The sequence below is a fragment of the Mustela lutreola genome, chromosome 7 (genome assembly GCF_030435805.1).
Source record: "Mustela lutreola isolate mMusLut2 chromosome 7, mMusLut2.pri, whole genome shotgun sequence".
Classification (NCBI taxonomy): domain Eukaryota; kingdom Metazoa; phylum Chordata; class Mammalia; order Carnivora; family Mustelidae; genus Mustela; species Mustela lutreola.
In genome coordinates this window covers 46,188,840-46,204,180 of record NC_081296.1, presented here as the reverse complement: position 1 = coordinate 46,204,180, position 15,341 = coordinate 46,188,840, and the positions used below count along the sequence as shown (strand labels likewise).

At 35.7% G+C, this 15,341-nt stretch overlaps 1 protein-coding gene across 1 annotated transcript in view; it reads left to right on the top strand.

Annotated features, from left to right (window-relative positions):
- Positions 1 to 15,341, top strand: part of ADAM10 (ADAM metallopeptidase domain 10) — a 137,239-nt gene that overhangs the window by 29,044 nt on the left and 92,854 nt on the right. The window contains exon 2 of the mRNA XM_059180626.1: positions 6,622 to 6,772. Coding sequence (XP_059036609.1) covers positions 6,622 to 6,772 — 151 coding nt within the window. The remainder of the gene's footprint in view (positions 1 to 6,621; positions 6,773 to 15,341) is intronic.

Here is a 15,341-nt window from a genome sequence, read left to right as displayed (position 1 = left end):
ACCACCTGAGCCACCCAGGTGCCCCTGTCCTAAAGAATATTAACAAGATTTCCTTAATATTATCTAAGATTGATTCTACTTTGTCCAGGATTCTCTCCAAATATTTTTTGTTTCCTTCTTAATTGATTTCTTTTTGCCATGGATCCCCCTATGTCTTACTAAGTATTGGGGTATATAAATTAAAAATAGTTTCAATACATTATCTTAACTTCAGTGATTTTTTTTTTTTTAATTACTGAGATCTTCTCATAAATACTGGTATATAGGTATAGTTAACATAGAAACATAGGTTTTATGGACAAGAGGATAATGACATGGACTTGAAAACTGTTATGTTTCTGGGTAACATTTTTAACTTTACCAGTTAAAATCTGTGAATCATGTTTTATCTCAATTTTAAAGATTCAGAAAATCATTACTCAGATCCTTTATCAGTGAAAGTAAACATTATCTTCCCTTAGAAAATTTCTATGTGTGTGGGACAGAGAAAAGATGACTGATAACTCTCCCAGTAGTGTTCCATCCATGCAAATAATTGAGCTTTTATCACATGTCACCAGAACACCAGTAGTTAATTGTTTTAAGTTATTAAAAGTGGCAGAACACTTTATCTGAACTGTGACTTAAAAAGTTGACTTTTTTGGTGTTGAAAAAGGAGAGAAAGCAGTAACTTTGCAAAGCCAAGTGTGTGCTGTGGCTACTCAGTCCACTTAAATACAACTCAGTTATCCAATGGAAATCCCACATTGATTTTCAAAATGAAAGAAACTACCCAAAAGCTCTCATACTACCACTTCCTCATTCTTGATTTCTTCTTGATATTTTCTCTTGTGTGGGGTGTTTTTTACAACCCAAGTATAGAGTTAAAAATATTTCTAAAGAATATGGAAAATGCATAATATCTGATTCCATTATTTAGTCTTGATTTTTAAAAGTTTCATATTAGCAGGCTTTGTCATCTCTTATATCCTGGGTTCACTGTATTTTCTTTGTTAGTTGCAAAGATATTTTTGGATTCTAGTTTAGGACTCCATTCTTGTCATCTCTCTTGAGAGCAGTGCATTTAAGAGGACAGTGAAGTGACTCAATAATAGTTTACATTAAATGACCTTTTAATGCTAGCCTTTGTGCTAAGCAGGTTACATACATTTAAGGTAGTCTTTGTCTCTGTTTTACAGATAGGAACCCTGAGATTTTAAAAAAGTTAAATATTTACCCATGTCATCTAGTCATAGGTAGGAAGTATCAGAATGAAACCCAGTTCTGTGTTTATTCCTCAATTTATGGCCTCAGTTTGTGAATGTAGGTCTCAAAGGCAAGTGTGGGAAGAGGAAGTAGAGGAAGAGATGGAGGAGATGATGATGATGAATAATTTACTGAGGCTCTATGGTATTGTAGGCACTTTGCTAATTGCCACACATGGCTTAAATCATAATCCAAATAGCCTTAAGAGAGAGGTATTCTGCTTCTCTCCAATTTTAAGGATGGGGCACTGAAGGTGAGTGTTCCATTTGATGAGGGCAACAAGCTAATAAATGAAGGTAATGGTATTTAAACTAGATAATTTTTTTATTCTAGTAAAAAAAAATGCTTACCGTAACATTTTTTACCTTAACCATTTCTGAGTGTACAGCTCAGTAGTGTTACATATATTTACCTTGTGCACAGTCTTCAGAACTTAAACCCAGATGATTTGACGTAAGAGTTTGTGTCCTTAGCTGTATAATGACTACCCACTGACTTATATATGTATAGAAAATTTGGCGATGGACACTTAGGCTTTATGGAATACATTAGATAAACCATTATAGTTTTTTTTTTTTTTAAATTTTGGTGTTCTGTTTTATAAAAGAAGGCAGTTTTCTTTAGGAAGAAATTCTGATACCTTAAGGAATCACTCCTTTTGACTTCTGCTCATGGTGAAGATGGAGAAACCAGGAACAGATTTATCCCTCTGCCTGAAACAAACTAAGGAAACTCAGGGAAAAAACAAACAAAAAACCAGAGAAACCACAGCTTTGAAAGACACTAGTCACCAGATGGTAAAGGATGATGATCCCTGAGAGACAGGAAACGAATGAGCCAAGACCTATGATTGCTTCAGCTTTCTATCTTCAGAAAATTTCCATCTGCAGTGATATGGGAGGGAACCTAGATGGAGGCCAATTAATTCTGAGTTAAGAAGATGAAACTGAGGGTTGGGTGAGAGGGTGACCAAAGCAACTAGAGTTCACAGAACATCAGAGTGAAAAGCACTGCATAGAGAGAGAATTCCTGAGATCTGCAAAGGGTTCCCCTAGTGTTTGGCAGAGTATTGATCAATGATGCATACATGTGAAGAAACTACCTGAGGCCAGGGAAAGAAAGAGTGCCCTGTGTTCACATAGAGCAGGAAATGTGCCTCTTCTCACTGGCTAGACTGAAAAAAACTCAGAATTTGTGGAGCAATGGGGTAGACCACTCAAATAGGTCTTGCTTCAATAGTGGGGAATGGGGCGCCTGGGGACTCAGTCATTAAGCATCTGCCTTCAGCTCAGGTTTTGGTTCTGGTCTACTGGGATCAAGCCCTGCATCAGGCCATCAGGCTCTCTGCTCCGCAGGAAGTCTGCTTCTCCCTCTCTCACTCCCCCTGCTTGTATTCCCTCTCTCCCAGTCTCTCTCTGTCAAATAAATAAATGAAATCTTAAAATAAAAATAGTGGGGGAATAATTAATCCTACACTGAACACTGTTCCTGACCCCCCTAACAAATCATAAATGCAAGACCCAAAAGGCTTGAACTATTTCCATGTAACTATACTTTCTCTTGTAACAAAGCTTGAGAATGTTTATGAAAATACAAAAAAAGCTTAGAACAGTGAAATTTGCAATGTCTGACATCTATTTGATGAAAGATGATAAGGCGTGCACTGAAGCAAGAGAACAGCAGTCTCTAATGAGAGGAATAAACAATTAATTGGAGTCAACCTGGAAGTGACACAGATATTAGAATTAACAGACAAGAACATTAGAAGAGTATTATAGCTTTATTTCATGTATTTAAAAAGTTAAGTATAAACATAGAAAATAGAAAACAAATTTTAACTTCTAGAGATGAAAATTATACTGTTTTCAGTGGAAAATGCAGTGGATGGCATTAACAACAGATTAGATATTGCAGATTATTAGTGAACTAGAAGATATAGCGGTAGAAACAATTCAAAATGAAGAGAAGAAAGAATTTTTAATGAATGAGGAAAGCCACCAGTTGACTGTGGGAAAAGTTTAAGCGACCTGATACACTTGTAATTTGAGTCCTTCTGGGGAAGGGTGGAAAGAGTTAAAAAAAAAAAAAATTGAAGAAGTAAGTTTGAAAAACTGTCTACCCGTAGATCCAAGAATTTCACTGAAATAAAGCTCAAGAAATATGAAGAAACACATCGTAATCAAATTGCTCAGAGCCAGTGATAAGGAAGAAAATCTTAAAAGCAAACTAGGGAGGAAAAGATACATTATATTCAGAGGAGGAAAGATAAGGATGACAGATTTCTTCTCAGAAGGAATACAAGTGAAAAGATGGTAGAACAGCATTTTTAAAGTATTTAAAGAAAAAATACAAACCTGACAGCCTGGAATGCCCAGTGAAAATATCTTTCAAAAATGAAGACAAAATAAAGACTTTCAGACATATAAAAACTGGAAGAGTTTTTTTTACCAGCAGAAGAAGTGTTAGAGGAAATCAGAAGGAAAATGATACCAGATGGAAATATAGATTCATGTAAAGAAATAAAGAACCCTGGAACTGTTAGAGATTTTTTCTTTGTTATTTAATCTAATTAAAAGATAATTGTCTGTTTCAACCAAAACAATAACAGTATATTGTGAGATTTATTAAAAAGTAAAATATACAATGGCAATAACCTCTAAAGGCCAGCAGGAGGAAAGTGGAAGTATAGTAATGTCAGGTTCTTGTACCTGAACTGTTAATGGTAGACTGGGATAAGTTAATGATATATACCAAAAGCCTTAAAGCAACTACTGAAATAACCACCCAGGATTTTGCTGATAATCCAATGAAGAGATAGTAATGGAATCATAAAAATAATTAGCCCAGGGGCGCCTGGGTGGCTCAGTTAGTAAAGCAGCTGCCTTTGGCTTAGGTCCTAATCCTAGGTTCCTGGAATCAAGTCCCACATCAGGTTCCCTGCTCCATGCTGGACTCCCCACTTAGTGTTGGGCTCTCCACTCAGTGAGGAGTCTGCTTCTCCCTCTGCCTCTCCCCTCATGCTCATGCTCTCTTTCTCTCTTAAATAAATAATAAAATAAAAATCTAAAAATAAAACAAAACAAAACAAAAACCCAAAACAAATGGGTTAAAAGTAAAAGGATGGGAAAAGATACACTATGCTAGTCCCCCAAAAAGAGGGTAATGGCCATATTAATACCAAAGTAGATTTTAGGATGTAGAATATTAAAAGAATAAAGATCATCTGATAATGATAAAGGATGAATTAATCTGAAAGGCATGATAATCATTAACATCTATGCATATAATAATAACAGCTTCAAACATCAATGAAGCAAAGAACTACAAGGAGAAATAGAAAAAAAAAATCAATCATAAACAAATTTCAATACCCCTTTCTTGATAATAGAAGAGGTAGATCGAAATCATTAAGGATATAGAAGACTTGAATAACCTCAGCAATCAACTTGACCTGGTTGACATTTATAGAATACTCTGACTCAATAAGAACAGAGATTGACATTTTTGGAGCACTTACTGTTAACAGCAGAATACACATTATTTTCAAGTGCCCATGAAATATTTGCAAAGATAGATCATATTCTGGATTATAAAATAAGTGTCTGATTTTAAAAGGATTGATATATACCACAAAACAAGTTTTCTGGCTATAGTGGGATTAAATTAGAAGTCAGTAACAGAAAGGTATTTGAAAAATATTCAGTATTTGGAAAGTAAATAACAGACTTCTAAAAGGACATGCAAGGGTCAAAAAGGAAATTTGAGAGTATGTTGAATAGAAGGAAAGTGGTAACAACAAAATCTATGGGATGCTGCTAATGCTGTATAATGGGGACATTTATAGCAGTAAACATCTGAATTAGAGAAGAAGTTAAGTTTTTTTTTTTTTTTTTTTTTTTTTTTGAGAAGATAAGTCTTAAATCAGTGATACTACCTTTGGAAACAAACAAGAAAGAGCAGTTAGACTCAAAGTAAGCATAAAAAAATGAAGAACAAAGTGAAAACCAACACATAGATAACAAAAATAATGAGGGAAAATCAAAGGAAAAGTTTTTTTTTTTTTTAATTTTTTAGAAGATCAGTAAAAATCAATCTCTAGCCATCCTAATCAGGAACGAAAAAGAAAAGATATAGATTACCAGTATCAGGAATGAGAGAGGTAACATCACCCCAGATTCAAAAGATATGAAAAGCATAATAAGGGCATATTATGAACAGATTTATTTCTGTAACTTTTAACAATTTAGGAAAAATGGACAAATTCTTACTGCTCACTTTAGATAACCTAGGGGTGCCTGGGTGGCTCAATGGTTTAAGCCTCTGCCTTTGGCTCAGGTCATGATCCCAGGGTCCTGGGATCAAGCCCCACATCAGGCTCTTTGCTCAGCAGGTAGCCTCCTTCCCCCCTCTCTCTGCCTGCCTCTCAGCCTACTTGTGATCTCTGTCTGTCAAATAAATAAATAAATAAATCTTTAAAAAAAAAAAGGTAGTAGATAACCTGAATACTTTATCTATATATGAAATTGAAATTGTAGTTAATTAACTTTTCACAAAGAGAACTTTAGGGCAAGATAGCTTTGCTGGTGAACTCTATGAAACATTTAAGGAGGAACTAATACCAATTCTATATAAAAGTGTACTGAAAATTGAAAAAGAGGAATACTTTTCCAACTCCTCTTTTACTCTAATATCAAACCTTGGCAAAGATAGTGCAGAAAAAGAAAGCTATAGACCAGTGTGTCTCGTGACTGTAAAAGATAATACACCATGACCAAATAGGGTTTATTTCAGTAATGTGGAGTTGGTTTAATATTAGAAAGTCAGTCACTATAATTAATAAACTAAAAAGAAAAAAATCCATATAATCAACTTACTAGGTGCAGAAAAACCAGGTGACACAAGTCAATATCTGTTCCTGATAGTTTTTATCAACGAAGTATTAATAGAAAACATAACCTGATAAAAGACATCAAAGACAAACCTATGGCTAATATTCACACTTTTGTGTGTGGTTGAAATTCCTATTACAATAAGTTTTTTTTTTCTAAGATTTTATTTATTTATTTGACAGAGATCACAAGTAGGCAGAGAGGCAGGCAGAGAGAGGAAGGGAAGCAGGTTCCCTGCTGAGCAGAAAGCCTAATGGGGGGCTTGTTCCCAGGACACTGGGATCATGACCTGAGCCAAAGGCAGCGGCTTAACCCACTGAGCCACCCAGGCGCCAATAAATTTTTAAAAAAAATGTGTGTGAAAATACTAACATTAGTGAGACCGTGTTTCATACGTATTAGTAGATATTTGAATAATTGTGGAATCATATTAGAACTAGAATGGATCATCAGAATGATACTAATTTGAACTGTTTATTTTTTATAGGTCAGTATGGAAATCCTTTAAATAAATACATTAGACATTATGAAGGATTATCATATGATGTGGATTCACTACACCAAAAACACCAGCGTGCCAAAAGAGCAGTTTCACATGAGGACCAGTTTTTACGTCTAAATTTCCATGCCCATGGAAGGTGAGTAAATTTATTGCTGTGTCTGAAGTTTTCCTATATTTAACTTAAAAGAAGAAATTTTGTACCATAAATTTTCCTTCTTTAATGGAAAGGTCCATATTTGGAAATTCAGCCTATACTAGAATTTGGCAATATGCAAATAATAAGATTTCTATAAAAATGGATTATCCTTTTTATATTAAGGAAATAGTCAAACTTAAAATGTTTTTAAATTTATAAATCCAGTCTTATATTATTGGAGGATTTTTTAAAAAAGATTTATTTATTTTAGAGAGAGAGAGATTGAGAGAACACAGGCAGGAGGAACAGAGGGAGAGGGAGTTAGAATCTTAAGCAGACTCTGTGCTGAGGACAGGGTGGGGCAAAGCGCTTAATGTCATGACTCTGAGATTATGACCTGAGCTGGATGCTCAACTGATGGCACCACCTAGGTGTTGCTAAAGAAGATTCTTTTTCATAATTTCCAACTACTTTTTATATGTCTTATGGGTTGATATATTTGCCTTAGGGGGCCAACAGTGAAGGTAGCTGGTTTTATGTCATTTAGTCATTTAATTTCTCAACTCAGTTTTTAAAAAAATTATTTATTTTATTTATTTATTTTGAGAGAGCGAGAGTGAGCACAGGAGTGGGGTGGGGCAGAGGGAGAGAGAGAGACTGAATCCTACCAGGCTCTATGCCCAGTGTGGAGCCCAACATGGGGCTTGATTTTAGGACCCTGAAGTCATGACCTGATCCAAAATCAAGAGTCAGATGCTTAAGTGACTGAGCCACCCAGGCACCCATAACTCCATTTTATCATTTCTAAAATGAGTTTGTAAACAGATTACCTATGTTAAGGGATTTTCAGATTTGTTAAGGGATAAAGAACAGGGAGCCAAGGGAGAATGGTAAAAATCACATTTAGTGCCTGGAGTGTCCCAGGTGCATAGATGCTTTATGTGCGTTTTCTTATGTAACTTCTCAAAACCCAATCAAGGTAAATATCTTTTTATATCTGAGAAAACTAAGGCTCGGAGAAGTTTAATGATTTCTTTAGAGTTACACAGCATAGATTTGAGCCAGATCTAGCTCACTTAAACCCCATATTTTTTTTCTTTGTGTTAGGGGTACTCAGATACAAAATCTTGGAGTACTCTTTGTTAGACTCTCTCCCTTGCTTGCTGTAATAAGTAAATCTATTCCTTTTGTGTTTTTCCTACTGGTGTAACCCTGATTTATTGTTTAGCTCCTAATAGGTTTCCCAGCTTCCACTCCATTTATCATTAAAGCTATTCTGTGGACTTCTACAAGATGACTCTTCCTTAAATGCTTCCTTTTCCATGTCAGCTTATTGCTCTAAAGTCTTCAATTAATGATTGTAAGCCAGATTTCTTAACTTGGCTTTCAAGATTCTCTCTAAATTAGTTGTAGTCCATTTTTCTAAACTTTATTCTGTTTCCCAACATTAACTGTCTTTTTCACCTAGAGTGATCTACTTGCTGAGTATACCATGAATGGTTTGTTTTCTGTGTCATTTATCTTAAATCTTGATCATTTTTTAATGTACAGTTCAAGTTCTGCTTCTTTAAAGGTTTACTTATGCCTTCCTTGGAACCTTTAAATAGGTGAAATGTACCATTGGCAATTTGATTCATTCTATCTACCTTTTCATGTATTTCATATTTATTTTTCTATATCTGTGTTTTTGTTCCTCACAGGAAGACATCTTGGCTACTATTTAGTAGTGTTTATTATTTGTACTTATGCTTAAGTATACAGATGTACAGATGCTTAAGAAATATATTAGTGGGGTGCCTGGGTGGCTCTGTGATTTAAAGCCTCTGCCTTCAGCTTGGGTCATGATCCCAGGGTCCTGGGATCCAACCCTGCATCGGCAGACTCTCTACTTGGCAGGGAGCTTCCTCCTCTCTCTCTCCTCTCTGCCTGATTCTCTGCCTACTTGTGATCTCTGTCTGTGAAATAAATAAATAAAATCTTTTAAAAAAAAGACATTTAATGGATGAAAAATCAGATAATAAATGCTATGAAACAAAGTATTTCCTTTCATGAAAAAGGAAGCATTTAAGGAAGAGTCATCTTGTAGAAGTCCATAGAAGAGCTTTGATGATAAATGGAGTGAAAGCTGGGAAATAAATGTGTTACTTAGATTAATTTATTTTCCATATTAAAAAAATGATCATTGTGGAAAAAAGCACTTTTAAGTTATAAAATCTCTTACTTTGATTCAAAGGAGGTAAAAAGTTTCATTTTAAGGTCTGTTTTTCCAGATAAAAATTTTAGTGGTAATAATTCATGTAAGTTTTTATGACCCTTACCTTCAGATATTTTTAAATTATCCATTCTTTATTAGTGCCATGAAATAATAAGCAATCATTAAGCCTTCATAAGTTTTTAGTGACCACCTCAAAATAAATTTAATACTATATTCCAAATACAGTGTAACTACTAAAAGGAAAAGTTTAGATTCTGGCTGCCTTTGGTTTGTATACCACATTTCTATTATATCATTAGATTTTTGTGTTTTTATCTTTCACATAATTCATATTGAGCTTGTGGCAAAACTAAATTCCCAGACTCCCCCGCCCCTTTCCTTTGTGTGTTTATGTGTGTGAGTGGGTGTGAGCATGTGAGTGCATGCTGTTGTTTATTAATCCAAAAACTTATTTATTGACTGCTAGTTAAAGGTTACCTAGTTTAGGCTGTGGGTAGTAGAAACATAAATCAAACATAGACCTAATAGGGGCAGCAAGATATGGGTTAGCTGTTTTATAAGAGGAAAATGTGATGTGGTGCTTTATAGGTAAAAAGACTATAGATATTCAGATGAGGGAGAACTTACTTCTTACTTCTCTCAACAAAGGACCTGGAGCCAGGAGATCTCATGCTGCTTCAGGGGGAGTCTGCTTCTCCCTCTCTCTCTGCCTGCCTTTCCCTCTGCTTGTGTTCTCTCTCTCTCTTTCAAATAAATAAATAAAATCTTAAAAACAAAACAACAACAATGAAAAAACAACCTTGTGCCGTAGAATGTGGTCATTGTAATTATGTCGTAACCAAAATGTGGTCATTGTAATTATGTCGTAACATATGTTAGTTAAAAATGTGATGATGATCTGATAGTTTTATTTTTGTTTCCTTGCAAAGGTCTACAGAATGACCTGGTTGGTGTAGTTACAGATTTCCTGCTAAGTCTCTCCTACTCCACCATATACAAAATGTTAGTTTTGGTACTCTACAATCCCTCATAAATAGGATTTGTATTGGTACACAAATTATGGGTTATTCATTTAGTAACAATTTGTAATACAAATGAGAAGAGAAGTGACTATGGTAAAACAGCAGCAGTGTGTCCATTGGAAGACCAAGCTTTATTGTGTATATAGTTTTGGAATGACTTTGGGCAATAGTAAGCTCTAAAATGTGGGCTGTCCTTATGCATTGTGACTAGACTTGTTATCTGTTTTTCATCCTTTTTTCCCCCAAATATTTTCTTTCTTTCTTTATTTGACAGGCAGAGATCACAAGTAGGCAGAGAGGCAGGCAGAGAGAGAGGAGGAAGCAGGCTCCCTGCCAAGCAGAGAGCCGGATGCAGGACTCGATCCCAGGATCCTGAGATCATGACCTGAGCCGAAGGCAGAGGCTTAACCCACTGAGCCACCCAGGCGCCCCTGTTTTTCATCTTTTAAAAAATAGTCAAGTAGAGTTTATGTTTCCTGATTATATAGTAAGGCTTAATCCCCTAAAATCTGATCACTATATTTTAATAAATTACAGAACACAATAAATACTGATAGTTTTATTTACTATATGAGAAAAGAGGAAAAAACTTGAAAAGGGTTCTGCTTAGACATTTATGACTTGGATTTCTCATTACTAGCACAGTCTCTGTGTGTGTGTGTGTGTGTGTGTATTAAAGTTATTCTTTGTGCTCTTTGTTTTATGCTTAAGTATATGAGCAAATTTCCTTCCACCTGGCTTCCAAGTGTCCTAAATAAGAAAGGGTATATCACATTTCAGGTTTACAGATATTAATGTTAAATGCAGAAATGTTAAGATTCTTTAAGCCCTAAGTCCATTCTTAAGAATTCCATGAAAAGCCACTTCTCTTGAAATAAAGTTTAAAGTTGTTTAGGGGCTCAGTCGTTAAATGTCTGTCTTTGGCTCCTGTCATGATCCCAGGGTCCTGGGATGGAGCCCTGGATCAGTCTCCCTGCTTGCTGGGAAGCCTGCTTCTCCCTCTCCTACTCCCCCTGCTTATATTCCCCTTCTTGCTATCTCTCTGTCAAATAAATAAAATCTTTAAAAAAAAAAAAAAGCTAAGTTTAGAACTGATGATTGCTCTGAGTTTTACTTCTTCAATAGGATTTCAATCTGAAACACCGTTTTTATTTTACATGTTTTTAAGCACTAAACTAGGCTTTATGTGGAAGAGATGGAATGAGTGTAAACAAAAACAAAAAACAAAAAAAACAAAAAAAACCCTAAAAAGCTGAGCTTCCTTCTGCCCATTTTGAAAAAGGAATGGAAGTAAGAGTATAAAAGTACTTTTCTGGCGTGCCAGGTGGCTGTTAATCTCAGGGTTGTAAGTTCAAGCTCCAAGTTGGGCATGCAGCCTACTTAAAATAAAATAAAATAAAATTTAAAAATGCCAAAAACGTGTTCATAAAAAACAGGCTTTTGATGTCAGAGTTTCTAGAGTTGATGATTTAGACAATAAGTGTCAGAAATTGCATATATTTTAGTAGTAGAAAAACCCATCAATCACTTTCCTCAATTGTAAATTATATTTCATACTAAAATATTGCACGTGCAGCTGGGTCTTTTATGAGGTAAGTTCTCCAGCTTAGATTTGATTTACTTTGGGTTCATAGCCATCCTTGTTTTTTTTTTTCTATTCTTTAATTGATTAAGCCCCACGTAAGTTGTGCTGTTTCTTAAAAGTGAAGCAAGGATTTTCTATAATTAAAGTTATTTAAATGTTTATTCTATTTTGTTATACTTGAAAATCCTTTATATAACTATTGCATGGATATGTTAAGTTTCTTAGTTTTATACTTGTTAGGTTGTTTTATTAAGCATTAGTGAAGTCTCATATAGTTGTATGCTACTTTAAAACTGGTAACTGTTCAAAAATTTTTTGGTAATGACATATATAGTTTCTTTTTGAAAAGCTTCTGAATACTGAGATTCCTCAATTGGTTGTATCATAACCTCTTTTCTAACTTCTTAGAAGTCTTTGGTTCTTTGGGTTAACAATTTTTTGAGGGGAGGATTGACAAATATTTTAAAAGATTATTTATTTATTTATTTATTTGACAGAGATCACAAGTAGGTAGAGAGGCAGGCAGAGAGAGAAGAGGAAGCAGACTCCCTGCTGAGCAGAGAGTGAGAGCCCCATACGGGGCTCGATCCCAGGACTCTGGGATCATGACCTTAGCTGAAGGCAGAGGCTTTAACCCACTGAGCCACCCAGGCGCCTCTTTTTAATACTTGTACATAGGGATAAAATCAAACTGTTCATTTGTGTATGAGTCTCTGAAATCTTTTAACCACTTTGAACTAGTTCTAAAACAGTCTGTGCAGGGAGAATAAGGCTGAATCAAATCAAATGTAAACCAAAAGTATAACATCTAGATAGAGTCTTATGTTGGTATGGGACATATAGTTGTGTAATATAGCAGTATTTTTTTTTTTTAAACCGCAAACCACGGATTGATTTGAATGGAATTTTGATCTCTGGATTGAACAAATGCATTGTGCATTTCTTTTTTTCTTTTTTTTTTTTTTTTTTTAAGATTTTATTTATTTATTTGAGAGACAGAGATCACAAGTAGGCAGAGAGGCAGGCAGAGGGAGAGGAGGAAGCAGGGTCCCAGCTGGGCAGAGAGCCCGACACGGGTCTTGATCCCAGGACCCTGAGATCATGACCTGAGCCAAAGACAGAGGCTTAACCCACTGATCCACCCAGGTGCCCCTGTGCATTTCTTTTTAAGTTTATTTGAGCTACAAGAGATGTTACTCCAGCTTTAATATGCTAAGTCCACTTTCATGTTTTAAGCACCTAATGTATTCCAGGTACTTTAGTAGTCACTCGTAATAGAGTAACTGAACAGACAGGTCCTTACTGGTGAGGAGTTTATGGACTCGTGAGAAAGGTAGGTGTTGGATTAGGAATAACAGCTGTGATAAATATTAAGAAAGGAATGTTAAGGGGCGCCTGGGTGGCTCAGTGGGTTAAAGCCTCTGCCTTCGGCTCAGGTCATGATCCCAGGATCCTGGGATCGAGCCCCACGTCAGGCTCTCTGCTCCGAGGAGAGCCTGCTTCCTCCTCTCTCTCTCTCTCTCTGCCTGCCTCTCTCCCTACTTGTGATTTCTCTCTCTCTCTGTCAAAATAAATAAAATCTTTAAAAAAAAAAAAAAAAAGAAAGGAATGTTAAGAAGATTGCTATAGGAGCATTGGGGGATACCGTCTTGTTTGAAGGTCAGGGAAGGCTACTCTTAGGAGATGGCATTTAAACTGATCCTGGAAAGATGACAGAAGAGGAGTTGGTTAGCCAAAGAAGGGAATGAAATGTGTTCTTGACAGAGGAAACAGCATGTGCAGGGATACTGAGATGAGAAGTGGCATGTTTATGGAATTGAAGGAATTTCGTTATATGAGGGGGTGTAAAATATGAGGGAGAATGGTTCCAAATAAGACTGTAGTTGTAAATAAGAGCCACATCTCTGAGTGTTTATGTAAGTCATGGTAATAATCTTTTATTTAGTCTTGGAAGGTTTTTAATGATAAGTAACTGTGTAAAGTTTAAAAAGTTCAGTCTGGCTGCAATTGAAGAGTAATTTGGAAGGAAGTTAAACTAAGTGCATTGAGGCTGTTGAGGAGGCCATTGCACTAGTAGTCCTCATGGGAGGTGGTAGCCTGCATTAAGCTGGTGTTAGAGGTGATGAAGGAGAGTGGATAAATTTAAGACATTTTAAAGGTAGAGTTTATTGAGCTTGGTTGATACATAGGTATAAAAGGAGTTATATAAACCAGGACTGCTTTCTGGTTTGAGCAACTAAGTGGCTACTGGGTCCACTTAGATAAGGAATATTGGAACAGGTTTAAATTTGAGGAGAAATGGTAAGTTCAGTTTTGGACATGTTTTGTGGAATTCATGAGGAGGGCCTAGGAGAGAACTAAATGCCAACAATTTAAATTTAGGTGGTGACTGGGGGGGAAGCAAAGCCTGATGAGTGGTAAGAAAAGTAGAAAACCTGAAAGTGTGGTATTCCAGAAGCCAAGGGAAACAATATTTCAAGGAGGGGAATGGTCAGTTGGTGCTTCTTGCTTTTGTTATGGTGAACATTAGCAATATTCCTAATCTATATTATTTACCCTTTTTTGAATTTCTCTAGTTTTGATGATTTTGCTGGATCTAAATGCACAGGGTAGTCCAGATTTGGATACATCATGGTCACATATAAATAGCTATGGTAGCAAAATAGCTTTTTTTGTGTGTGTGAATTTCTAATGATTCATGAAAATAGCCAATGTATTTTTAGGCATTTTGGTTTTAAGAGCATATTGGCCAATATCTTTGACAACCATCTGTACTAATTCTGTGGTGATCGATTATAAGGACTCCAGTTGTCTTTTGAGTATAGCATGGCTAATTTTGACTTAAATGTGTGAAGCAGAAACACATCAGTTAATTTTAATTAATAATTTTTATGCATCTTTGAAATCTTAAATTATAATCACTTTGTATTAGGTTCACAAACTCATTTCTGGGAGAACAATGCTGAATGAACAGATCATGTATGAACACATAGCATATCAAGAATCTTAGAAATGGTAGTAGGGTACAAATAGTTGCGTTATAAACAGTATTCATTGATTTTTGTTTTTGGTTCATAGTAAAACTGTTCAGACCATGTACGTGACACCCAAAATCTTCTTACATTTCAGTTTTACAAATAGCTTACTCCCAGTTGTCAAACTGAGTGAGCCTTTCACATTCTAAATCTTGAGAGACTTTAGAGGTCACTTTGTCCAGTGTAATATTGGATGATATTTTTGAGACATGGTCATTCAGCTTCACTTCTTTGTGTTTCAAGTCCCCAAATAGGAAATGTTACTTGTGCTTCCCGTGAACATTTAAGAATCTGCTATATTGAAACCTTTGCTATCATATGCTTTTTTTCCCCTACTAACTATAAAGTGAGAAGATTAAGGTGGTATCTTGTACTTATTTATTTATTTAGTTTTAAGATTTGTTTATTTATTAGAGCAGGAGTTCAGCAGGGAGGGGCAGAAGGAGATAGAGAGACTCTCAGGCAGACTCCCTGCTGAGCACAGAGCCCAGCCCCAAAACCCTGAGATCATGACCTGAGCTGAAATGAAGAGTCAGAGGCTCAAGTGACTAAGCCACTGAGGCACTCTAATGGTGGTATCTTCTTCCTAAGTTCTTGTCACTTGATCATTAATCAGTTAATCATAGTTTATTAGTATAAATTGTAAAGTAGAAGTTCTTACCATTTTGTTCTTTTTCTTTTGGAAGTTGGGATAATCAGGGAGGCAAATCAG